A 27,774-nucleotide genomic window follows, 5' to 3' on the forward strand; every position below is an offset into this window, starting at 1 on the left:
ACCATCAAATGTATCAAACAGACCTCTGAACTCTGGCACTAATTGAAACACTCACAAAAATGCATAATATATTTATTGTAAAATTAATAAAACCACAAAAGATTGTAAAAGAATTATACAACTGATTAAATTTTAAAAATATAATTAAAATTCTATAATAATCAATGCATACAGTAAATTGTGAATAGAATCTGGACTAATTATCAGTCAACTCTATCATTTAAATAAATGGGATTCCTTCATACTCCCAGGGATCTCTCCATATCCCCTATCTTTACAGGATACAGGTGCTATAGTAAAATGCTCTTTGACTAGACTTACTATCACCAGGTCTACAATATTTTAAAATACCTCTTGTTACACTGAAAGGCCACATTAAAGAACAATTTTAGGCCACAATAAACTACTGGTTTACTTATGTCAGGAACCCTACACACATTGGCATGTTAGGTCTTTAAAAGTACAACTTTATGTATGGAAGTTTCAATTAGAAAATAACAAGTTTTTATCCTTTATTATTTTAGAAATAAATCAAATTTACATGTCAAAGGTAAGTTGTAATCATGATATTGGGATTTCCATCTTGTTACTTAACACATTAACATTTCTTTATATTTTCTTAATGATATCTAAGGTTTCAGATGAATCTAATACTAGGGTCATCTTGTTCATCCACTCTACAGTGGCGGATCCAGCTGTTGGAAACCACCCTTTTTTCTGGACAATCAATGCATTTGAATGGGGACATATAGTTGGAGCCCACCTTTTGTCCTGGGTTAGGACCCCCCTTTTTAAAATGGCTGGATCCTTCCTTGCTTTATATTTGTTTCTTTCTAATATTTTGGCTTTAAAGGACCAAGACTACCCATGAGGGTCTTGTACAGTCGGTACTAATATTTGATATCATAATACATGTATAATATAAATATGATATATCATAATATAATATAAATATTATACTTTGTCATGCTACCCTGGCATATCAATTACAGGATTTCTCATACACAATTGTGGTAATTTATATTATGGTATCGAAAAACAAGGATTTATCAAAAGGTGTTATTTGAAAGGATTTTGGCACATTGTTTTTGTTAAGAAAAGATTTCAGAGAAATCTCTCGCTGGTCAGGTGGTTATTCAAATATACAGATAAAGTTTATAGATTCAGGTGGATTTTCCTTGCATACAACTCAAGACAGACTATATTTTAAAACAGTATTTTCTAAAGTGACTATACTTCATTTTCATAGAAATATATCAAACACATGAACCAGGTTTTTACCTAAATTCTACATTTTATGTAGTTTATCCCTTTTAAACAATACAATATCTCCACATACACACACACAAATAAATTGATTGTTTTTAAAACAATAATTAAATGAATATATGATCTGATTATTATATAATGAAATGGAATATCTACAATGATATATTAACAAATAACATTGTTGTCTCTTTAAATCAGAAATAGTTGATGTTGTGAAAATGAAATAGACAACATTGTAATTATCTGCCCTTTGATATCAATTATTTTTAAAACTCTTGAAAATTTCACGATAAAGTATTTTTTATTTAGCTTGGATTTTAAGGCAATGTATAATTGAGAGGGGTAAATAAAGCTTATGTATTTATGAAACTGAATTATAACTGTTTTAAAAATAAGGTTTAGCCTAATCAACATGAAAAATCTTCTATATAACTATATAAAATATTGCACAAAGTTTAAAATAATACAAATCATAAAACACAACTAAAAACAACTATACGCTGAATGATATTCAGTGGAAGGATTTATAAAAGTGTCATAATTCTTTTTTGGTGTACTCATGTACTACAATGTGCAAACAGGATAAATAACTGAATTTTGTTACAAGATTTTCAAAATACCCTTTATCTAAATAAACACCATGTTCATACATATTTATTGTCAATATTGGTAAAAAAAAAACCAACTTCGTAACAAACATAATTGTGTAGAGCAATTGGAAATTTACTTCATTTCAAAAGCAGCAAAAATAGTATAATTAAATTTAGCAAGGTGCTATCGACAGAATAATGTGTGTCATAATTTTTATCTGTCACTAAAAATATATATAGAAGAATCACATGTCTGATATTTGTTGCTATATTTATTACATTTGTATTGCTATGTAGTTAATATAACTTCAAATCTTTATATCTTTACAAAATTGGTTAAAAATAAATTTCTTGATTCAGAGAATAAAAACATTTCACTTCAAAAACTTCATATTGAATGAGATTTCCATTTAGATTCAAGCAATCATATTTACCTTGCTAGTACTACATAACCTTGTAATACTGGCAAAACGTTTTTTTAAAGAGAAGTCTTTGTTGAAAAACTTTAGAAAAGACATAATTTACATAACATACACATTTTAGCACTATACACAATGGATATAGGAATGTGCATTTACTTTTCTACAAAGAACTTATAGTCTATATACATATATACATACACAATGTAAAACATTTTCTATATGTCATAAATTGACCATAGACAGGGACAAACTATATTAAAGGAACTATAACATGCATATGGGTAAGTTAATTACATGTTACAAATTTGGTTGACTAGGAGGCCGAAGCAAATGTTCTTTAGAGGTGCAAGGCATACTTGATAAAAATAATATGGTTAGATATATCAAAATGTCTGTAATAAAATCTTTTGATAAACCCTAAGCAGTAAAATAAGGGGAAATAACTTACTTTACTTTACTACCATTTAACGGGGAACAAATCCAAAAAGTAAAGATCTTCAGAATTTTTGGCTGTTGTTGTTTAAGCTAGTGGTTATGTTGAGGAGTATTAATTTTTTACTCAAAATTTACACACAACCATTTTACTGATTGGATAACTTAGGTAATTTGCATGTGACCCTTATTACAGGGTTAAAAAAGATTTAAATGTGTCATATCAGTGAAGTAAAACATGCACTCAAATTAATCATTCATTTTCTACCGATCATTTCTTTGATTTTTAACAAACAACATACACAATTTTAAAAATTTCATTTATCAATGCCACTTTAAAAGTTATTTTAACAACAATTTCTTTGATATTTCACTAAAAAACATACACAATTGAAAAAAATGCATATATGAATGCCACTTTAAAAGTTTTTAACTGTAAATATAAAACAACATGAGGTCAACTGACAAATAACAATACAACAGTTTTACCTATAACATGAAGTGTACATTAAAATAGGTTGACAACCTGAATATAACAACATTGGTGTCATAATCTGATAGAAATCATGATCATGTGACCACTTTTTGCTAAAAGCATCTAACAAAGCTCAATCTTACTTTCTGTTATGGGGTGTTTTTCATGTTTATGGGAATCTACTGTATAAACATATACATTTTAAAATTTTGAAAGTTGGGTACAGGTTGGGTTTTTTTGCTGCGTTAAAAACCGCATTGGTGGCCTTCGACTGTTATCTGCTCTTTGGTCGAGTTGTCGAGTGATTGATTAAAGGTAAATTGCCGAACACCCAGTGACAAATGTTTTAAGCATGTTTGGGACGATTGAAAGTAAAACAGAGCTTTGTTAGATCCTAGTAGGTGAAGTGATGACACCAGATTTTTAATTCAATGAAATTAAAAGTGTAAGAAAACTTGATTTTAATGGATTTTAAGTAAGTGATTGGGAAATATTTCTAATAATCAGGGTTACACAGATCTGATTCCAGTTAGTGCATGAATTGTATAGTAATTATGTGCCATCTATTATCAATCTTGACTAAATAATTTTATCCAAAAAAAATGCTTCAAATGACAGTCTTTGATATAAAAAATTCAAATTAATGCCTTTGAGATACAACTTTACATTCTACACCTGTATTTTAAATTTGGGATGTATACAATTAAAAAGAAATTTGGATCATGACGATTTTAATAGGTTGTTATTGTAACAATAAATGGTTTACAACCCAACACTAAGATTATTATCATTCTCTACTATGCTTAGTGTATTTAAAATATAAAATGTACTACAAATATAACATTGTTCATACAGTTTTAACCCATATTGTTTTGTTTGAGGAAAAACTTTCAAACTAGGCTATTAAATATCACTAAAAAAAACTCAATGATTGATAAAAAATGATTTCAAGCAAATTACAAATATGCCTTTTCTGGCATATAAATTTACCGCCTATCTGAAGGAATTACATGACAAAAGTCTGGATTGTGCTCTAAATGTAATATTCATCAATTACATTTTGACTGAAATGAAAATCCTAACTGTTCTTTCTTGCAATATCTTATTCTGAACTTGAACCCTATTGCTATGAAGACATTGTTCTCCAATAATTAATCATAAATAACATAAGCTTTTACAATATGTTTGAATATGCATATTTCTTTGGATAGGAGTTCCATTACACTCTACATCTGTGTAGTTTTTGGCAGGTTTCACCCTATAATACTTTAAGTAATTGACCAGTATATGAATAATTCTCTGCTATAGTAGTCTTTCTCAATGAATTGTATCATATAATGGGTCAACCTTTTTGGTCGTACTCTCCTCGTAATCAAGCACTTGTAATTGTCCATTATCTAATGGTGTGCTCTCTTCGTAATCAAGGATCTCCAACTCATCTTCGGTGGGAGTCTGTAATCTTTCTCTTTGAAAGGTCTCATTGCTGTATAAGGGCTGTTGTAAATTGTTCTGTTTTTCCACACGTCTCGTATTTGCCTCCAAGTTTGTAAGTTTTGGTTTGTTTGCCGCCATATCAATATATTCATTATCATTATTTAGTCTAGACCCTTCTGCTTCTTCAGGGAGATTAACTCTTTCCTTTTTCAAGTCACTCTCCTCACAATCATCAGTGTACCCCTTTGTAGCCCCTGCACAAGCTCCCTTAGGTTTAAGTTTGTCATAGTTATTGACCCCATGGTCAACATCTTTGGTCATCTGTTCGTACAATCTATTCCTTTCATTAGTGTCCATATATATGTGACTTTCTGGTCTGGTTCCATTAGGGACATGACCATTAGCTTCATTCTGTGACACTGGAGAATACCCCTGTGTGTACCCCTGCATGTAGTCTGTGTTCTCAAACTGGACGACTAAATTATCTGAGTCACGCTTCCTTTTCCTCCTAAAAAAACAAACAATGTCAATAACATTTTTTGAAAAGCATTTAATATTTTTTAATAGAATCAAATCACTATTTTACAATATTTTCAAAGCTTCTGTCAAAACTTTGGAGTTAAACAAAGAGGAATTTGGTTTTTCAAACAAACAAGTCCTGAATTCAAAACTTGAATGAGGCTGTTTTTGTTTGACTTCTCAGTTTCAGAGTAGACCCTTCCATTTAAATGGGCGTTCATAGTTTCTAGGTGCCAATAACTTCAAAAATATATTAATCATAATTTATTTTTCATTTTGTAAACATTGCTTCTGCATGACAGATGCTTTGCTTATCAGCAAATTGTCCGCAATAAGCCTAGACCAGTGTTACACCAATGTGCTTTCTTTTGAACTTCTTTGGTTTGAAACTTCATAAATTATTGATTTAAATAAATACATGTTACTAGCATATGACAGTGTCTAAATATGTGTGTTTGGACTTATACATATACAGCTGTATACATTTTTAAAACACTTACAAATAATTTTAAGACAAAGCTCAATTTCTTTAAAACACAAGTGAAACAACATTGCATAATGTTCTAGTGGGATATTCCGTTTCAGCTAATATTTTGGAAACATAATGTATACACTTCCTTAATTTTTTTTCTGGAATCGTTTCTATTTTCCAGGAAAAGTAAGGTACTAATATCCGGAAACGTAGATTTTTTTCCCAGAAACATCATCGTTTTTTCTCAGAAAAGTGATGCCAATTTCTGGAAACGTAAAACTCTGGTTCTAGTGATGTTATGTGATGCACATAATACCTATGTATGTATCAGTCTTAGTGTTTACCTTCTTCTGAACAGGATGAATCCCATACACACTATGACTAGAACTATAAATCCTCCCAGTACTAGGCCTATTATAACTCCTGAAATCACAAAACAAATAATAAATACTTATTAATTTATTTTCTTGACTAATTTATTATAAGTTTATTTTTTATTAGCTTTTGGTATAGGAATTTAAATTCCAAGATGCTGTTATGTATTGGTTATTGTTGGGAGTCCCTTTGAAACAAGTATCAGCAAAATCATCTTATTTCATAAGATCTCATTGTGTTTTGCTAGCCCTCTTTAGTTAAACACAAAAGTTGTTCTGCATTTTTGAGTCAATGGGTTTTCTTGTCTAATTGATCATGATGTATACGTGGGGTCTTTTTTTTTCATTCATACTGATATTATTTAAATTTCCATAATATTTCCTTATGCTGGGTATCATTTACTTTTCATACATTTTCAACAATAGCCCTACCCTAAAAGTTCAAAAATAAAGAATACTCAAATATTACTAATATTATAGGAAAATATGAATTTACCACATTGTCATTGTGAACACCTGGGGCGTAGCTCCATATACGCTGTCACGCCATGGCGTGCACATCGCAGGGTTTAAAAAAAAAATTTACGCCGAAAAATAAAATAAAAATACAAACGACTAAAATATATTAAAATTAACTTAACCAATCAAAGTAGAAAAAGATACAGTATAACTATTTTAATAACGTCACAATACTATTTCCGTCTGTAAAATCAACCCTGACCGAAATCGTTTTTAATTTATTTGCTATAATTTTCGTCTGGTACTCGACGTAAAAAGCAGCGTATAAAATATGAACAGTTCAAAGCGTGACAACCCTAAAGGGCAAACGTTAGATATTTTTTTCTCACAAAACGCCTACCAACAGTGATAGTCATACAGAAACATAACCAGCAACAAATCAGGACAATTTAGACCCCTGAAACGTCAAAACTTGACGATGAAAAAAATTGATTGAACTTAGCTGCCAAATCAGTGTCATGTCTAAGCCAGTACAAAAAAATCTGGGACCATCTTATCCAGATATTTCTTTGTTGAAAGATTCGATATTCTTAGGAAAAGATATAAAGTTACAACTTTTGACCGACAAATAGAAAGATGTCCACACCTTCAAATTTCCGACAAGGTATATTAACTCCATTTCAATTAAAAAAATATATAATGCACGTCGTTGAACTAACAGGGCTGCAGGGGTTGTAAACCCACGTTTTTGTTTAGAAAAGGGTTGTAAATTTCGTACATTATTTTGAGAAAAAAAATGACCAATTGACTTGTTTCATTTTTATCTCTTAACTTTGGATCCGACCCTGAACAATTTAATGAATTACAGTAAACATTTTCAATGAGTTTGACTGTCCCTTTGGTATCTTTCGCCCCTCTTCTATATGTAAATTACGATAACGGTAAATACAAATCTGAGTCCCCTCTTTAAATTAATGTTTTGAAAGGCTACTTCATATTGTTCTGTTTTGACACCTTCCTGTCGAAATATTAAGGCGTCGATCATTGCATTATTAAATATAAAATAAAATAGCCTTTCAAGACTTCTTCATCAAGTTCCACAGTACTAGTCCGTATTAACTGAAATGTTGCGTTCCGAGCAAAATGATGATAATGTTTGGAATGAGCTATACCAAATCACTCTAGATATAGCAGCCAGAGCTTTTTACTATAGATGAAAATGTTCCTAGGTCGAAACCCCTATATATAAGGATTACTGGCGAATTTCTCTCTTCTATCCGTTTCTGGGTCATATGATCACGGAACTTGATTATCGACTTCTGAATTCAGAAAACCGTTTTCATGCACAATATCTTCTTCCATGGTCGAACAAATAACTAATGACCAATTGACCAATACTGTGTGTTCTCCTAACAATGCCCTTTGTTAGTGCTACAGCTGAAAGGTCGTTTAGCGTACTGAAATGTTTGAAAACGTACATCCGTTTCACAATGAGAAATGACAGATTATCGGCTCTGGGACTGTGATTTTGAGGTCAATTTAGACAAGTCCATGGATTTTTTTGTTGCAGCTAAAAATACGAAGGGCAGATTTTTGAAAAAAATATTCAGGATGTTTCTCAATAAAAAATGATCAAATACAGTCTTAACAATTTGCTAATCAAACCAATTTTAGGCCCTCAGAACGCACCATTTTGCATCTAGCCAAAAACAAATCTTGGGGGGCAATCCCCCCCTGGTTGGCGTGCACTTCAAAGGGACCCAGCTACGCCCCAGAACACTTTTAAGAATTCAAACTTGATGAACTTAAGGGTTTTTTTTTGAGAAAGGTTAAATACAAGTGCACATAATATGTCAAATATTATATAACCAAGTAAAGTAAAAACACTGTGTTCCATTAAAATCTGCAACAAAATAATTACAGACATCATAGGGCAAATGAATTATTAAATTTTGTTTTATCTGTAAGGAAGAACAGCTGTTTCAAATTTGATTACAACTTTTTTTCTTTTTTTTGGTAAATAACTTTTACAAATATAATTGCCCCAAAATGTGGCCACTTTGTTACATAACTGCAATTGACAATCTATGTATGTTTCAGAGTGCAATCTAATTGATGAAATAAGGCTTTATAATATATAATATGCATGTATATATTAACATGTGATAGATATAAGTTCATGATATAATTACTATGTATCATATTTATCCACAATGTCAACATTGCAATACATTGTCCAATAACTATAAAATACATATAAGAGGGGGAGGGCGTTAGAAGGGTCCTTATCCCAAAATCCCGGGTGTAAAAAAATGAAATCATGAGGTCCCAAATTTAAAGAAATTTAAATCCTGACATCCTGAAATTCGAAAAAAAGAATTCCTGGATCTCGAAAGGATCAATCCCGAAATCCCGAGCTTAAAAACACCTGATCCCAGAGTCCTGCAAAAGGTCTTGCCCTCCCTCAAATATAATACGCATAGATATCATAACAAATGTAGTTTTCCTGTAAGTTGATGAGAATAGGATGTGGGGTGGATAACTATTCAAAAGACATCATCAAATAATATACTATAGAAAATAATCCAGAAAAGTAGTTAAAATGCTCCATTTCTTCTTTTATATGTCTATAACCAGTGTTTACATCTTATATTCTCATTAATTTGGACTAACTGAACTTGATTAATTGAAAATTATGATATATAAAATACCTTTGCTGCCATCACTAAGACTGTCACCTTGACGTGACCTCTCTATATTTTTGGCAACCTGGATTCCTATTGACGAATCTGTAAATAAAATAAATCTATGTTCAATCAAAGGTATAACAGGGAAAAGAGAAGTGATATAAAGATACAGTAACATACATGTAAGACACATCACACACAGATTACTGTATTTGTAATGGCTGATGAAGTACCATTTCTGAAGTAGAAACCTAATATAAGCAACAACACTACAGCTGTGGGTCTTTCAAAAGATAAACCAAATTTTGTTTGCAAGTTGTAATGAAGTTACTGAACTATAATGTCAATTCATTTTTTATCCCTTGGAGTGATAAAGATTATAACTATTCTGTTATTGTATAATATGGTTTTGACATAATGTTGTCCTCTAGATGTTATTCGCCTGGTTTCATTGAATTTAATGATTTCAGATTTCTTGGTATATACCCCACATACCCCTTTTATTCAAAGTTCACCCTGTGTACAAAAACATATGTACTATCACTTTCTTCTCAGAGTAAGAGTTAAAGCCTAATCAAGCAGCACCCCCCCTCCTTTTACTCTTACTCACGGATTATAATATATTTCTGTACATCTCTTAATCTTTTTTGGGTTAATCAAATAATATGGATTTATTTACAAGCTTAAAAAACAAACACTATACAGAAAGCAAAATGAGATAAATATTGCAATTACTATATATATGGAGAGAAATTCTTTCAAAACAACCTTTACATTTTCACTGTAATCTTATAATAAACATGAAGTTTCATATCATATTTTTGTTGTCAATTCACATTTGATTAACCTTTTCTAGGTTTTAATACAATCTATTAACTTTTCTTTATAAACCCATTAATTCACTCCCAATATTCCTTGTAACAAACATCTAATAACATTTGGTTAATGACATAATCTTTCATTTCCTATTTGTTATAAATTTTTGACCTTTCTTAAACATTTGATATTTTTGGGTGTGAGTTTATTGTGACGACACCTTACTGATTACAAAACATCACAAAATAAGTAAACTCCTTATTGATTGATTCACTATAGGAATTTTACAATTTCATTTCTATCTTAAAAGATAACAACACATATTTTCCATAGTAGGTTGGAAAAATCAATAGTCAGAAGTGGCAGTCTTTATAACAAGATTTCTCTGACTGGATCAATAAACATGCACAATATATTTAATTTAGAGATATTTTTGTGGAATATTTGATCCTATCCCACACTATTTGTCAGATTTCTCTGACTGGATCAATATATACATGCACAATATATTTAATTTAGAGATATTTTTGTGGAATATTTATATATATATATCCCAAAGTAGTGGCGGATCCAGAACTTCTTGTAAGGGGGGGCCCGCTGACTGCCCTAAGGGGGCCCGCTCCAGTCACGCTTCAGTGATTCCCTATATAAGCAACCAAATTTATCCCAAGAAAAGGGGGGGCCCGGGCCCCCCAGGGCCCTTCTGGATCCGCCTATGCAATCTATTTGTCACATAATTTATTGATTTTGTAGATTTTTTGCACTTTATGTCACCAAGTGCAGAATTTCCTAGTCTTAAAATGCACAAAATTTAACCACAGCAAAGGAAAATCAAATTAGCTAAACGGATGTAAACAACTTATTTAGAAGTATAAAATTTAACTGCAGTAGATGAAAGTGCATTATTAGACATTTGAACCATTCTATACAGATACATTTGAAGAATATAAATCACATTATATTAAAATATAGTAATGAGATTTGATTTTGATAAAAATCCAGGGTCTTTATTTGCAGCAATTTAATAATACTTTTCGGTATTTTGAGAGCTTTTATTTACTTATGGTTATCTTCTGGAATGTATGTTTTTGTCCATTATAATACAGGAAGTAGTAAACAAACACCAACACAAATATATTTTCCCAATCTGTGTTACCTTAATGTAACTTACACTTTAGTTATGGTGACTTGAATAACACCAGTATCACTCAGATTATAATTCTACCTTGACAGGTAAGTTTGTATTTAGCCTATAAAATACTTATTTAGCCTTGAGAATTGAAAGGTCAGTTTATCCCATTCATACAATAGAAGTTTACCTATGAGGGTCTGAATGGGGTTTACAGAATAGAGAATAAATATAATAGCAACAAAAAATAGAGAATAGAGAAAATGAACAACAAAATAAAGAATAGAGAATAATGCGGTGCAATAGTATAAAGAATAAATCAGAAAATAAAAAGGAAACTTGGGTAACTGTAATGCAATACCAATAATATAATGATCAATGTGCATAATTGATAAATAATCTTGTAACAGAAAGACTATATAGTAAAATCATTTTCATGAGAATTTGCTTTACAGAATGCGAGTTATTTTTAAGGCTATTAAAAGAAAAATGCCCTAAAAATTTAAAGAATACAGATATTAAAAAACCCATGCAGGTCCTCATGTCATTTACATTGTTAAAATATAGGACACATCTAGTCAAACTGGTTTTAAACTAGACATCTTGTCAAACTGGTTTTGTATAAGTGACCTTATGTGTTTGTGCTAAGAGTACATTGTTCTGTCAAATTCATTGATTTTCTGTTGGGACATGACCTACATTGTAAACATGCAAAATAGTGGCTTGAGATTTCAACTGATATTAGTATAATAAATTAAAATTTGGAATATTATATCCTGGTTGATGATGGTTTTTTTTTGGGACCAAGATGTTTTCTTCATTCTTGTTCACATTATGATTATTTTAACCTTCAACATTGTTCAATGCACATTTAAAGATAGAAAAAATTTCAGCTCTCATTTAAAATATTTTGCAACTTAATAATAATCTGTCAGATTTGGTGTAAACAAAAAACAAGACCCTGCAAGCATAGTCTATTTCTATAACAGTCAAGCAGATAGTTTTTTTTTATATAAAGAAATATGCAATTAAAAGGCCTAAAATAACCCCTAAAATTCAACATTAACAGATTTTTAACAATTAAATCAAGATGCACAAAGTTTTAAGTATTGGTCAGAATATAGGGTTCTTTTGTACTTTAACATTATCACAATAACAATAAAGTGACCTTAATTTTGGACAAGGTAAATGGCATGAAGCCAAATTTATCAACCTCTATTGTATGAATGGGAAACTGACCTTTCAATTCTCAAGGCTAAATCAGTATTTTATAGGCTAAATACAAACTTACCTGTCAAGGTAGAATTGTAATCTGAGTGATACTGGTGTTATTCAAGTCACCATAAGGAGGAACAATTATCAAAATTACGTTTGGCTCATAATCTTTATATGACCTTTGTATCTCAACTTCTGATTTTTGAACTGTACCCATCTAGTGTAATCCCAGAAAAGTTTAAATGTTTTTATATTCTGCAAAAAAACAATTACTGTGCCTAACCGATCACCTTTGGGGTATTATAATACCTACAGTGTTACCTGGATAAAAAATTGTCAACACAATTTGTCCATTTAAACTGTACAATAGGTTTTGTGAGAGATTATCAATAGGTGGTCATTTAACTACCTGTAGATTTTACCTGGTTGTTTTTTGTCCTAAATTTTTTTTTCAGGTAGTTAAATGACCACCTATTGATAATCTCTCACAAAACCTATTGTACAGTTTAAATGGACAAATTGTGTTGACAATTTTTTATCCAGGTAACACTGTAGGTATTATAATACCCCAAAGGTGATCGGTTAGGCACAGTAATTGTCTTTAAAAACAAAAGCTTGCATTACAAATTTTGTTAGCATCATTTACTGTGAGTTTGACTGTCCCTCTGATATCTTAAGTGTCCCTCTTTTACTGAAATTGCATTAGTTTATCTCTCATTTATGTACATTGTTAAAAAATCATGATAATAATTGCACAAAAGTTTCTAAATTGTGTTGTATTAGATTCTTTAACAAAGACTTGTTTCCATCAGTTAAATAACAAACACCAAAAAACAAACTCTTTACAATTATAATAAATCCGTGATCTTATATCAAATGAAAATACGTTTGTAAAACGAGTACACCAGATTTAATCAAATATAAAGATCTTTATTAATAAACAGCTTTGCCACTTAAAAATTACACAGTGTGATTGAAGTAGGCGGCAAGATGTGAAAATTAAATACAATCGAGTGAAAATTGTTCTTAGAAATTTAAAACTTTTGTGTATTGGACAGGAAATATGTAGTTTGGAAAAATAGCTGGAAACAATTATTTGTCAGAAATTTGAGCTGGGAGATAGGGGACTGGAAATTACTACTTTACTTTCCTGATAAAAACTCAAAATAATCTATATCATAATAGGTGTCATGATAATTCATTTAGTTATCATACAAATAAACACTTCATATTAAACCAAGGGTCTTAGTTTCATACTCCTACAGAAATATTTATAAACTACTACAGCTGTTTTTAGTTTTGTATCTTATGAAATTGTAAACTGTTTACACCATCATTATGAAAAAGACTATAGAAATATTTTACTAATTACAATGTTAAATGATAGTCAGACCTTAGTCAGGACTTGTATTGGATCCAAATTAATAATCACAAATATTTCATGTCTATGAATGATTTTTTATTGTTTATCAATAAGTGATTCAGATGTCTGAGAAAGCAGAAGAAATAAGTCATTATCAACATTGTACTATATTATAAACCATTTTTATCTCTAACTTTATATATTTTTCCAAATGAACTATCAAAATGGATCTTTTGGAAAATTTTCATAGAATCAATCATGATATTTCAGTCTGGTTTGGAGAGGTTTCAGAGTTAGGCAAGAAACAAGTCAAACATTTTTTTTCTACTTCAACTCATACAACAGTAATTTTTTGTTCATTTTTATTAAGTTATTATAAGTGCTCAAGTGAAGTATCAAATCACAAAAGTCGTATTAACAATATTTTCCCATACTTAGAAATTAGCATTAGTTTCATATCTGTAAAAACATGAAAAAGAGAAGGTGAAAATACAAAATCGTTTTGTTGTTTGTGATTAAAATACATACTGTGAATACTTTTCATTTTAATAGAAACTTTAAAATATTCAGTTCCAAACATTCATGGATTTTTATCCATTGTGGTCAGTGTAGGACTTCAAAGAATTAACTTAAATATCAAGCACAGATATCTTCTACTAAGAAATACTTGTATTAAATCAGGATATTATATAAACACTCTTCTACATAAAACAAAAGAGAACTACTAGTTTAAGTACATTCAGGAAGTAGTAGCACCATAACAATCTTAAACATGCTGTGAAAACACCCACATATAATTATCATGGTCGACATAACAAACGTGCAGCATCTGTCAACCCAAGTTCAAGAAAATGTTTTGATATATTTTCCTTCCCTCATTTTATTACCACTACTGGTTGCAGATAAGTTTTGTTCATACTTTATTTTCTTCAACTTTTTATTAGCAATTAAATGTTTTTGTACATAATTTTTTTTGCAGATAAATTATCCATGACATGAACATGTGAATGATACATGCTACTAAATACACTTTTTTCCCTAACACACACAGTTTTGGCATGTTTAAAGTCAGCTGGAACTGATTTTGTTGTTGTACTCAAGTTTCAGAGAAAACATTTATTTAAGAGAAGTTAGAATGTTGGCATACGGTGGTCTGTCTCTCTGTTATCTGTCAAACTGACCACAATAATGTTATGATGGTGAGACCCCTGTTCTGATAGAGACATGATGGCCATCTAATTATTGTATAATAGTCTCTTCTTTTGGCAGGATAGAGTCATTCTGAAGTTCTGAACAGGATTAACAGAAACAACCAGTAGAATTTGTAACAAAATTCAATATTTTTTTCTCCATGCACATGACTGTAATTGTCAAAGGCAACCCAAATGTTACCACTTTTACCCTAAAGTTTTGTAAATAAAAGATATACCTGAGAATGGAAAGCTCATATGCACTACATTTTTTTTAAAACGTCAAAAAAAGGGCTAGACGTCATTTTTTAACATTTATATGCCCCAAACTTTTACTGAAACTTGTTCCCTTCACTTTGGTTCTTCCACAGATGTTTATTTATTATGGTAACATTCCAAAGTTTTGTCTCTATGAGATGAAACATGGAGATCATATCTTGGAACCAGTACATAAACAATGAATATTATATATCTCCCCTAAAAAGTCTTGGTTGGTGAAATAGCTGTATTAACAGCTGTGTAACAATATGCATCCAATCACAGTCATATTTTAGTAATTTTTGTTTGAGCTCTATTTTTCAGTTTTTGTCTGTACACTTGGTCTTGCATTAAACACAGCAGGACATTTATTAATATGCCTGAGAAAATTTATTTCTTATACATATACTTTTGATATCAATTAAAATGAATGTTGATGAAGCACAATATAGCATAATGCATGGTTTCCTTGATGACTAAATATATAATTTAATAAAAAAACAGCCATGCAAAACAAGTCATACAAATAAAATCATGTTACTAAACATGCAAACTATTATTAGTATTATAACAACAAAATATTGTTGAGTGGTAGGAAATACTCCATCTTACATTGTCTTATCTGAGGGGGAGGACAGGGGTAAGGGAGACAGGGAGAAAGGGGGTAGGAGAAAGGAGAGGAAGGCTGGGAGAAAGGAGAAAAAATAAAATATCTCTCCTTTTAAAAAAAATTCTAATATTTCAAGAAAAAATATCTCAAAAGGAGATGTTTTATTCTAATGGGAGAAAGGAGAATGGGGGTAGGAGAAAGGAGAAGGGAAAAGGGTACCCCCCTGTCCTCCCCCTCTTATCTGTCTTCTAAACAATGATAAATATTTAAGTGATAATTCTTAGGACTTTGCTGAAGTAATACTTCCTTATTTAGAATATGTAATGTAAATAAATATATTCACCAATATGATCATTGTTAAGTAACATATTAGATATTTAAATACAATGCCCAAAAATGTTTTACTATGTCAAATAGGTTTTAAACTGAATTTTGTCTCTATTCAGATGTCGGTGTTAAAAACCCTGCCCCTCCAAAAACAAAACCAGACAAAATGAATTTATAGTATTAGGTGAAATTCTCGGTTCCTAAACATTCAATTCTGGATCCCTGCCTTGGTTTTTTTTCACTAAGAGGCTTTTAAAAAATTATCAGCTTATTAATTATTTCTGTAGAAGTTCCTATCTATTATAATGGACTTTCCCAATTGATTTTCCTCTAAATTCAGTATTTTTGTGATTTTACTTTTTAAAATGTTTAAAACTTATAATAATATGGTATTCAGATAGCAGCGACCTTCAATGGGCTCTTAGAATGATTCATACTTTGTTTGAGAGCATCCTTAGATCTTGTCTCTCAAACTTGCAATTCTAGAGAAAATAAAAGAGAGAGGAATAACTATTGATTAAGACTATTGATTACTAGTAAGTAAGACAGCAGCAAACAAAAAATTGTTACATGTATCTATCAATCAAATTTAAAATAGCCGTTGGTGTATCGATTTCATTGGAAAATCACAAAATAGGGTCGATAAAAAGATTCAGATGATGCCAATCCCCTAATTTTAACACCTGAGAAGAAATTTCAATCTAAGCATTTCAGCATAGACTAAATTAATTTCCAACTAAATTGGTTGCAACCATACAAAACAAAACATTCCTGTGTACACACATAACATATGCTGTATAAAGTATATAATGTAAAATTTCAAGCAAAAATAAAATGATGGTTAGGAATGTTGCTATGTACAATTCTAGCTATAGAGGAACGATAAGCATGGATGATTGATGAACAAACCTGATGGATATCCTTTAATAACAACATCGTGAACAGTATCGGCAGTCTCTGAAGGTTTGTTATATACATCGTGAACAGTATCGGCAGTCTCCAAAGGTTTGTTATATACAGGATTAAATAAGTTCATGACACTGTTGCTTGTTACCGTACTAGAACTTGCAGTACTGGTTGATGTTTTGGTGGTGGTGACGGTGGTGACCGTGGTTGTGCTTGGTTTAGCTGTGGTGGTGGTTGTGGTTGTTGTTGTAGGTAACATACCTTTATACAGGAAAAAAGTTGGTAAATATAACAGCCATAATGCATGAAGCTATGGAACTCCAGAAACAGCAAGCAAATAAAGGAGCCAAATGAAATAATGAGGAGATTGCAAATCTATGAGACTACATTCAAGCCTGGAATAGAACTGAAGCTTGACCAAAAGAAGAAGTCATGTGATATGAAAAGTGTTTCTCAAACTGCAACTTAGAAGTTTTCACAAAAATATACAACTACAGATCATAAAAGCATCAAACAGAGAAGGCAGAGATTGTCAAAAATTAAAAGAAAGTTTTTAAATTATTTTAGTATCAAAGCTAACTAAGAAGCATTATAAAATAAATTAAGGTAAAAAACTACATTAAATTGTGCCACTAATGTGTTATAAAAGTAAAAGTGCACCACCACCTAAAATGATTTCATATAAACCACACATTATGCTATTTTCAGTCAAGTACAAAGTCCAAGTTTTTAACATGATATGTACTGCATTTAACCTTTTATGTTTACACTTTACCAGTGAGTTTATATTTAAAATACTGACCCCAATGTTTGCTACATGCATGTTATGTACATGTATGTAGCACTTTGAACAATGTTATGAGTGAAATTAAATACTCATTGAAATATATTATATCTTTTCATGACTTTCATGTCTACGTATTGAATTTAGGGGTCAGCATTTGCTTGATGGGAAAAAACATTTCAATTTTTGGAAAATAAATAAAGGAAACCTATACACAATGGAGATATCAGAGCTGTTAAGACTTTATGTTTTGAATATAAAAATTGCAATCATATTTTTGCCAACTAACATAAGACAATTAAAAAATAAAGCAAACAAGCAGTAAAATTTTCACTATTCTTTGGTTGATTTGAACAATATTATAAAGCAGAATTAACTATACTTCTTTTAGTTGACACCCTATTAACAAGGATGACATGTTCAGATTCTGATCTACTTAATGCAGATACATGTAGCATCAAGATTAAAGAACTGATGCTCTCTAGGAATATTTCTTAAATTGGTTAGTTTTATAGATGTTCTTAGTGGGGAACCGCCTTCCTCATAATGAGGAAATGAATGTTACAATTTATATAGTATTTTAAGGTTGGTCTACATAGAACGTAAGTTTTAATGTCGTTAATTGAGATGCATAACAGACAAATTTTTCTCTAAGAATAAATTCTTTAAATGGTTAGCTCAGATGTTCTAATACGGCAACCGCCTTCCTCATAATACGAAATTAATTGACAGTCTTTTTTTAGCTTGGTCAACATTAAGCATAATTTTCATTGTTGCAAATTGAGTTTTCCTAGTGATGCATTGTTCTCGTCTTCAGAACGTTATCCAAGTAAGTATGACTTCATTGATACCATAATCCTCCTGATCATAATGAAATATTTGCCATTGGTGTTAATTTAAACAACCAACAATCAATCATAACCATTAGGACGAGAGGCTTAAACAGGAAACATTTGTTGGCTCTGTATATAATTCAGAACAAAATAAAATTTCATAAAAAGGATAAAATAAGGAGACACATCTTCCTAAAAGGCTTTTTTTATTATTGAAGAAATCACATATTTTTAAATTATAGAAATCAAAATAGCGACTCCCCTTAACAGATCAATAGACAATGGAACCCTGGTGATGTGCACCCCTTAAAATATATGATGTTGTCCAATAAAAATTCTGTTAATAAATTAATTGCATTAGAAAAGTTTATGTGCAATCTAAAGATATTCTCATGGTTCTGAATATTTGTTTATAGGTGTACTTGATTAGGGTGAAGGTGTTAACATTTTAATGTCTTTGAAATAGTTATGTAATTGACAGGTGTAACCAACAACCACTACATGAGAAATGTGCCATGTAAAATATTTATGTCTACTCAGCAGTTCAGACATTTCCACCTTTATGTCTGTGCAATGAATTAAAAATTAGAAGAAAAAAATCTCACACACTGTTTCTAAATCCATCATAAATACACAATTATCAGATTTTAAACAAAAGCCTCCACACCCTTCATGACCATAATGAAGAGTTTGTAAATTGTATTTAGTTGATTATATCATGGTAAAACAAGAATGTGTCCCCAGTACACGGATGCCCCACTCACACTATCATTTTCTAGGTTCAGTGGACCGTGATATTGGGGTAAAAACTCTAATTGGGAGCATTAAAATTAGAAAGATCATATCATAAGGAACATGTGTACTAAGTTTCAAGTTGATTGGACTTCAACTTCATCAAAAACTATTTGACCAAAAACTTTAACCTGAAGCGGGACATACGGACGAACAGACGAACGAACAAAACGGATGCACAGACCAGAAAACATAATGCCCCTCTACTATCGTAGGTGGGGCATAAAAATCTATCAATTGACATTTTCTATGTAGTAAACTTGGTTCTGCACATAGCTGTTAAAGTAATATGTGGATTCTAGCAGTTTCATTAATTGTAACAGATACATTTTGTAGTAGATGAAAATTGCCATGACCATCAATGAACTTACCTCACAATGATAACAATCTCATACATGTAGCAAATACCTTAATGTACCATGGACAAAACCTATATGCCACTTTAGTTTATAAACTTTTGTTTTCTTGTATTGCGAAGCTTTAGTACAGCAAGCAAATTAGTTTATATAAGCTAAGCTTGAATCATAGATTACATCTTGCAAGTCATGTTCAAAATCGTAAAACGCTAAAAATTACATTATTCAACAATGAGGAATTAAGAAACAAAATATTTTTTTCTGTTTTCGTCTTTCAACTCAACATCACTGATTGAGACAAAAGGATATAAGACAAAAAAAAATAGTTTGAGCATCATATTACAGATTTCGTTCTTGCCATGAGCAACACAATGGGAGCGACATATCTAGCAGGATCTGATTACCCTTCAAAATCACCCGAGATCACATTCTGGGTTTTTATGGTGGGATTTGTGCTGCTCAGTCTTTAAATTTTCCATACATGTATAAAACTATAAATGAAATACAAATATGATATACAGAAACAATCCACAACCTCTGAATAACAGGCTCCTGACTTGGGATAGGCACATATTGAAAGTAGCAGGGATAAACTGTGTTTGGGCACACCAACTCCCTTTCCTTTAACTTCTACTTTACTACTAGGAATACTTAGTTCAATAGCTGCCTAATATAAATAATCTTAATACTAACAATCTGACAACACTTCTTATTTAAACAAAATAGTAGACAAAACAAGAGTGCACATGCTGAAATGTCACGCCTTCTTTACTAATCATTGATATTATGTTGATAGTCCTAAATATAAAGCTTTATTACAACTGTCACATTAACATTAACCAAGAAAACTAAACACATTGACCAATGAACCATGAAAATGAGGTCAAGGTCAGATAAACCATGCCAGACTAATAATTTTTCCATACAACAAATATAGTTGACCTATTGCTTATAGTTTAAGAAAAACAAACCAAAACACAAAAACTAAGCACTAATCAATGAACTGTAAAAATGAGGTCAAGATCAAATAAAACCTGCGCGACTGACATATAGATCATAAAATATTTCCAAACACCAAATATAGTTGATCTATTGCATATAGTATTAGAAAAAAAGACCAAAACTCAAAAACATAACTTTGACCACTGAACCATGAATATGAGGTCAAGGTCAGATGACACCTGCCAGCTAGACTTGTACATATGCATGTTACAATCATTCCAAGCACCAAATAAAGTAAAGCTATTTCATGCAGCATTAGAAAAACAGAACAAAACACAACCAGATGCTCCGCAGGGCGTAGCTTTATACGACCGCAGAGGTTGAACCCTGAACAGTTGGGGCAAGTATGGACACAACATTCAAGCTGGATTCAGCTCTAAATTTGGATTGTGATTAAATAGTTGACACAGCATAGGTTTCTGACACAGAATGAATGTGGTCTAATGAACTAAAAATTTTTGTTTTCTCTTAGAGCAATTCACTATGCTGTTGAATATTAATCCTCTCAAAAAAATGTTTGAAGAAATTTTCTTTTTTATTTATGAAATTTCAAATGAGAAAAATTGAACCCAATTTTTTTAATCACATCCCCCTTTCCCTTATTCCAAAACTAATCTCAATTAAAATTTCTAATGGAGTTTGCAACAATAACTACTCATTTAAAAACATCATAAAATATTAAGATGTAAAAAAACTGCTTGTTATCACTGAATGGTAAAGATTATTTTAATTTATCAGTTGGTAGTAAAAAGTGAATATACATTGTATATTGTATAGAATATACATTGTATATTGTATATAACAAAGATTTAAGTTGATTCTGGACAAAGAAAGATAACTCCAATTAAAAAAAAAATCTAGCTATTGCACAATATTTTGCAATTAGATATTTCTTGCTTACTATTCTGGACAAAGAAAGATAACTCTAATTAAAAAAAAATTTGCTATTTCACAATATTGTGCAATTAGATATTTCTTGCCATTGCGCAATACTGTGCAATTGAAAAGACTTGCTATTGCACAATACTTAATATAATAATTTTAGATCCTGATTTGGACCAACTTGAAAACTGGGCCCATAATAAAAAATCTAAGTACATTTTTGGATTCAGCATATCAAAGAACCCCAAGATTTCAATTTTTGTTAAAATTAGACTAAGTTTAACTTTGGACCCTTTGGACTTTAGTGTAGACCAATTTGAAAACAGGACCAAAAATGAAGAATCTACATACCCAGTTAGATTTGGTATATCAAAGAACCCCATTTATTCAATTTTTGATGAAATCAAACAAAGTTTAATTTTGGACCCCGATTTGGACCAACTTGAAAACTGGGCCAATAATCAAGAATCTAAGTACATTTTTAGATTCAGCATATCAAAGAACCTAACTGATTCATTTTTTGTCAAAATCAAACTAAGTTTAATTTTGGACCCTTTGGACCTTAATGTAGACCAATTAGAAAACGGGACCAAAAGTTAAGAATCTACATACACAGTCATGACAGTTAGATTCGGCATATCAAAGAACCCCAATTATTCAATTTTGATGAAATCAAACAAAGTTTAATTTTGGACCCTTTGGGCCCCTTATTCTGTTGGAACCAAAACTCCCAAAATCAATACCAACCTTCCTTTTATGGTCATAAACCTTGTGTTTAAATTTCATAGATTTCTATTTACTTATACTAACGTTCTGGTGCGAAAACCAAGAAAAATGCTTATTTGGGTCCCTTTTTGGCCCCTAATTCCCAAACTGTTGGGACCTAAACTCCCAAAATCAATACCAACCTTCCTTTTGTAGTCATTAACATTGTGTTTAAATTTCATTGATTTCTATTTACTTAAACTAAAGTAATTGTGCGAAAACCAAGAATAATGCTTATTTGGGCCCTTTTTTGGCCCCTAATTCCTAAACTGTTGAAACCAAAACTCCCAAAATCAATCCCAACCGTTCTTTTGTGGTCATAAACCTTGTGTCAAAATTTCATAGATTTCTATTAACTTAAACTAAAGTTATAGTGCGAAAACCAAGAAAATGCTTATTTGGGCCCTTTTTGGCCCCTACTTCCTAAAATGTTGGGACCAAAACTCCCAAAATCAATACCAACCTTCCTTTTGTGGTCATAAACCTTGTGTTAAAATTTCATAGATTTCTATTCACTTTTACTAAAGTTAGAGTGCGAAAACTAAAAGTATTCGGACGACGACGACGACGACGACGACGCCAACGTGATAGCAATATACGACGAAAATTTTTTCAAATTTTGCGGTCGTATAAAAACTTGACTATAACCACTGAACCATGAAAATGTGGTCAAGGTCAGATGACACCTGCCAGTTGATCATGTACACCTTACAGTCCTTCCATACACTGAATATACTAGACCTATTGCTTATAGTATCTGAGATATGGACCTGACCACCAAACCTTAAACTTGTTCACTGATCCATGAAATGAGGTCAAGGTCAAGTGAAAACTGATTGACGGGCATGAGGACCTTCCAAGGTAAACACATACCATATATAGTTATCTGTTATAATAAGTGAGAATTTAACACTTTTTTTTCAAGTAGTCACTGAACCATGAAAATGAGGTCAAGGACATTGGACATGTGATTGACAGAAACTTCTTAACATGAGGTACATGTATCCATATACAAAGTATGAAGCTTCCAGGTCTTCCACCTTCTAAAATATAAAGCTTTTAAGAAGTTAGCTAACGCCACCGCCACCGGATTACTATCCCCATGTCAAGCTTTCTGCAACAAAAGTTGCAGGCTCAACAAAAAAATACTACGGTAAGGACACACCCCAAGCCAAGTTTTAACATTTCTATCTTTTTTTTTTTCCCTGTGGAACTTGATACTTTGAACAGTCTTATGAATAATATAATGTAAGTCATTGGACTAGTGAAATAATGTTAGTTTTTTACAATGGGTGATAATAAAAAAAAAATAAACAAAAAAGAACTTTAAAAGAACTTAACAATCAAGTTGGTTTTTTTAAACTACTAGCAAACAACACAATGGAAATTCAGGAAATTGTAAAAGACTAAAGATCATACTGGCCAAAACATTAAGAAATCAAATAGAAACTTACGGAATTGACAGATGTATTTGTATGTAAACATTCCATTATCACACATGTAATCATGCCACCGCCATCCATCCCCTCTCCTCATACAGGCACAGTCCTCAAAAGATATAAATCCAAAAGTTTTACTAGGTTGTCCGGAATCCCAGTAGTTGAAGGTCTGTCGTTGACCTTTAAAGAAAATAAATCATAATATATAATTTACAAAGTTTTGATAGTGTAATGTACTTCAGATTTATTTATTTTCATAGGTACCAATATTCTTGTTTCATGGTTCCCAATATTCCTGTTTCATGGGTACCAATATTCTTGTTTCATGGGTACCAATATTTTTGTTTCATGGGTACAAAACTACCAATATTCTTGTTTCATGGGTACCAATATTCTTGTTTCATGGGTACCAATATTTTTGTTTCATGGGTACCAATATTCTTGTTTCATGGGTACTTGTTTCATGGGTACCAATATTCTTGTTTCATGGGAACCAATATTTGTGTTTCATGGGAACCAATATTCGTGTTTCATGGGTACTAATATTCGTGGATATTTGATTTTGTGGTTTTGCTAGTCTGTGTATAAGCCTGTAGAAAACTTATAGTTTGTTGAACATTCAAACTTGTGATTATTGTATACCCATGAAATCAACTAAAACTGGTATCCAATGAGTGATAATAAAATATCTCACACATTTTTTACACCTCAAAGAAGGATGAATATTTGCTAGAGAATGGACTATCATGACCCTATTGATTCTATAAATAACAGTTGCAAGTACATTTGTACATGTGTTACATTAATGAAGCTTTTTGTTAATTTAGAAAACAGTTCATTAAGGCCTTATATTTTGTTGAGTTGTTGATGATTTACATATAATCAAACTGATAATAGATTTATTGATTTTCTTTGAGTGTTTTTAATGATAGAAACATAAGTGTGATTTTTTCAGCAAACCTAATATGCCTGAAGAGGACTTAATAAGTTGGGATTCAGCTTATCAATGTTGGATAGAATATGGATAGATGATAATTTTGGGTCAAGGATATTTCAAATCACACAGAAGAGTGAAACAAGCACAGGGAAGATTGATAAGAGCGTCTTTTCAACCCAAACCTTAAGAATAACATGTACAGAAATGAGTTTATTTAAAGGACCAACATGTTCACAAGGATGATATCTTATTTTAAAAGTTAAAGATATTCCTTATAGTTTTACAGTGTTTTCTAAGTTTATTCTAGTATTTGTTGAAGCACCAGGCCATGACCTTATAAGACGAAGCTTGATATTATCTGATCATGTTGAAGAACTGTTGTTTTTAAGAAAATGTCCAGATATGTTGTCAATCTACATGTGCATGTAATAAAAGTAGCTTACATGTATATTATGCATGACCTGAAATTGTTTTTATTGAAATACTATGATTTTAACATGTGTACCTGTAGTCCACCGCCATCCACCTGATCCTCTATTATGTAGTCCTATCCACACACCATTATTTCTCCACCGTAACTGATTATCCATTATTCCTTTTATAAATTGCATGGTGCCTTGGTCTGGTATATGCACTAAATCCCCACCCCATGCTTCACATCTATGGCGAGCATCTACCCAAGTTTTTTCATGGTTAATAAACACATAACAGACGTCTTTGTAAGTATAAACATTTCCATATTTACGTAAAGAATCCACGATGGGTTGACAACTTTCTGATGATACGTCAACTGTAATGGGAAAAAATATTTGTTAGCCTATAAATATCCAAAACAATCAAAATATTTCCATTTTAATCACATAGAAAATATCCCTAATTCAGTAGTTGACTATTGAGGGATATATAGTTATGGGAAAGGAGGTGTGACGATGCACTACGGACAAAAATTGCACAGTGCAAAGTGTAAAAATATAACAAACATGTATGCAAAATAGAAGAAAACTTATGTCAAATCTGAGGTGAATCATTCTTTTTTTCTTTTTGACTTCCATTGTAAAAATAACATGAAATATAAACCTACAACAATTATCTTTAAACAACTTTGAAGAATTGTTTGTTAGCAATGGTAAGTTCAAATTTGTTATATTATTGTTTTAATACAATGTACAATATGAGTTCAGCATATCTAGTTGAAACAGACCTTAGTGATATTTAAGATTCTGTGACACTCGATATGATGTCAGGATAAATTTTCCACTGTGGCCTCAGACTTTACTCTAGTGATGTCAAAGTCTTATTTGAACCACTGTAATAATATACTGTACAACTACTGTCACTGCCAACTATATCTTGACAGATTATAATTATGTTAGTTCTTTATTTATATAATAGTTATAGTGAATTGTTAAAAGATGCAATCAAAACAGAAATAGGATGCTGTCTGGTAAATAGTCTGGGGCTTGTAACAAACGAATTTAAATGTTATCAGCATAGAGTTTCATAAATTGTACCATCTGCTGAACTAAATTAATCTTTTACTGAATGATAAAATAATGCAAAAAAAGTGGGCTAATTACCATTCTTTTTTTTGGAAACAACGTTGTACAGAAAATCTGCCCACACATCATGCACATACATGAAATGTACATGTACATTAAAACTTTATAAAAGTTTTTTGGGCTATTCAATTAGGAAAACTTTCGAAATAAGATCAAAAGTGTACCTGGTAAAATTTGAGCACAAGTCTATTGTAAACATTGGTAAAATGATAAATATACGAGTATATATAGCTTTATTTAGGTAAATTAAAAGTTAATTTGAACTTATAGCTTTTTATGTGTAAATTACAAAAGAAAATGTATAGAAACCTTAGTACACTTGCATATAAATACTTTCATCAAATTAATATATAATGTCACTACAATGTGTTGTAATAAAGATATATAGTAAATGACTAAATGTCATTTTTATAACAGCCCAATCTCTTTTTGGTAGTTTATCTTTGAATCGATGGAAATGTTGGGAGAAAAATAAAAAAATAAAAAACTTTTCTCAATTCAATTGAACTAATTTATTGTAATTCTTATACATATTATTCACAATTGTTAACTCTTGGGACTGAGGTGGATGTTAAGCTTCAAACAAAACTGACATATAAAGCACATATCAATAGGGTAGATTTACCCAGCTATAGTGTAACAAACTGTGTTGTGATTTCGTTATTCAGATATACACTCCTATGTCTGATGAGGGTGGTAAAGGGTTATTTTCGTGCAATGTGATCGCTGTTTTTTACTTTTTTATTTGACGTTCAGTGGTGCAAGACAGGTGCCTCGTTCAACGTGTTCTGCTTATTTAATTTTATGGCATCGTGATTTTCAAATGCTTATTTTGCGTGCTAGGTACTTTTCAAATAAAATTCAAACACTTGGCAGGGATTGTCAAGAAATACTATTTTAAAAGCGGTAAACCATTTTTATCATAAATGTGTATACCAAATCGGGAATATCAAGTAAAACAGAGAGTTAAACATATAAGAAGACAGTCAGCGACTCAGTCACAAAAGGTTCACATCAAAGTCTCTATTTTTCGTGCAACGTTCATGACAGAAATTATTTCACGTTCAATGTGAAATTATGTCTTATTTCACGTTTTTTCCGTGCAAGCACCCCACCCTTTACCACCCTCTATGATTATTTAGATTTGTACACCCCCCTTTTTTTCTAAACAGTTGAAAAACATTATCATAGACCAAAATACAAGAGGCAGGTTTATATGGGATTATAACTAAATTGAAAACTCAATAGTTATTACTTATAGAATCGACATGCGTAAATTATTGCAGCCTAGCACTGTCAAAAATACGTCTAAACAGATAAAAGTCAAACACAAGCAATATACACGATATGTTCTTATAGTTACTTACCCGATTTATATAACATCACAATAAGGATAAACATATACTGTAAATATTCCATTGTTTCTAACTTCAATCTTCACAATGGTGATACAGTGAGTGAGTGAGTAGAAATATTAA

At 31.1% G+C, this 27,774-nt stretch overlaps 1 protein-coding gene across 3 annotated transcripts; it reads right to left on the reverse strand.

Annotated features, from left to right (window-relative positions):
• Positions 1–56: 56 nt before the first annotated feature.
• LOC143046206 (uncharacterized) lies at positions 57–27,774 on the reverse strand. Of its 3 annotated transcripts, XM_076219247.1 has the most exons (8): positions 27,664–27,774; positions 25,243–25,527; positions 23,816–23,980; positions 17,016–17,208; positions 16,951–16,973; positions 9,158–9,235; positions 5,958–6,036; positions 57–5,130 (listed from the first exon to the last, which is right to left on the reverse strand). In XM_076219247.1, exons 1-8 carry the CDS (start codon positions 27,713–27,715, stop codon positions 4,506–4,508), a joined length of 1,500 nt encoding a protein of 499 aa, XP_076075362.1. In that variant the 5' UTR covers positions 27,716–27,774; the 3' UTR covers positions 57–4,505. The 3 variants fall into 3 exon arrangements, with proteins under 3 accessions (XP_076075362.1, XP_076075361.1, XP_076075363.1); XM_076219246.1 differs by having other exon boundaries at positions 16,951–17,208; XM_076219248.1 differs by lacking the exons at positions 16,951–16,973; positions 17,016–17,208 and having other exon boundaries at positions 27,664–27,773.

The sequence above is a fragment of the Mytilus galloprovincialis genome, chromosome 9, assembly GCF_965363235.1.
Source record: "Mytilus galloprovincialis chromosome 9, xbMytGall1.hap1.1, whole genome shotgun sequence".
Lineage (NCBI taxonomy): Eukaryota > Metazoa > Mollusca > Bivalvia > Mytilida > Mytilidae > Mytilus > Mytilus galloprovincialis.

Excerpts from the sequence above, each read along its gene's own strand:
- LOC143046206 (XM_076219246.1), bottom strand. The coding sequence starts at position 27,715 with ATGGAATATTTACAGTATATGTTTATCCTTATTGTGATGTTATATAAA. Across the intron at positions 9,236-16,950 it reads TATTAAAGGATATCCATCAG|ATTCGTCAATAGGAATCCAG; the intron begins GTTTGTTCATCA and ends TTTTATTTACAG. Across the intron at positions 6,037-9,157 it reads TCTTAGTGATGGCAGCAAAG|GAGTTATAATAGGCCTAGTA; the intron begins GTATTTTATATA and ends TTGTGATTTCAG.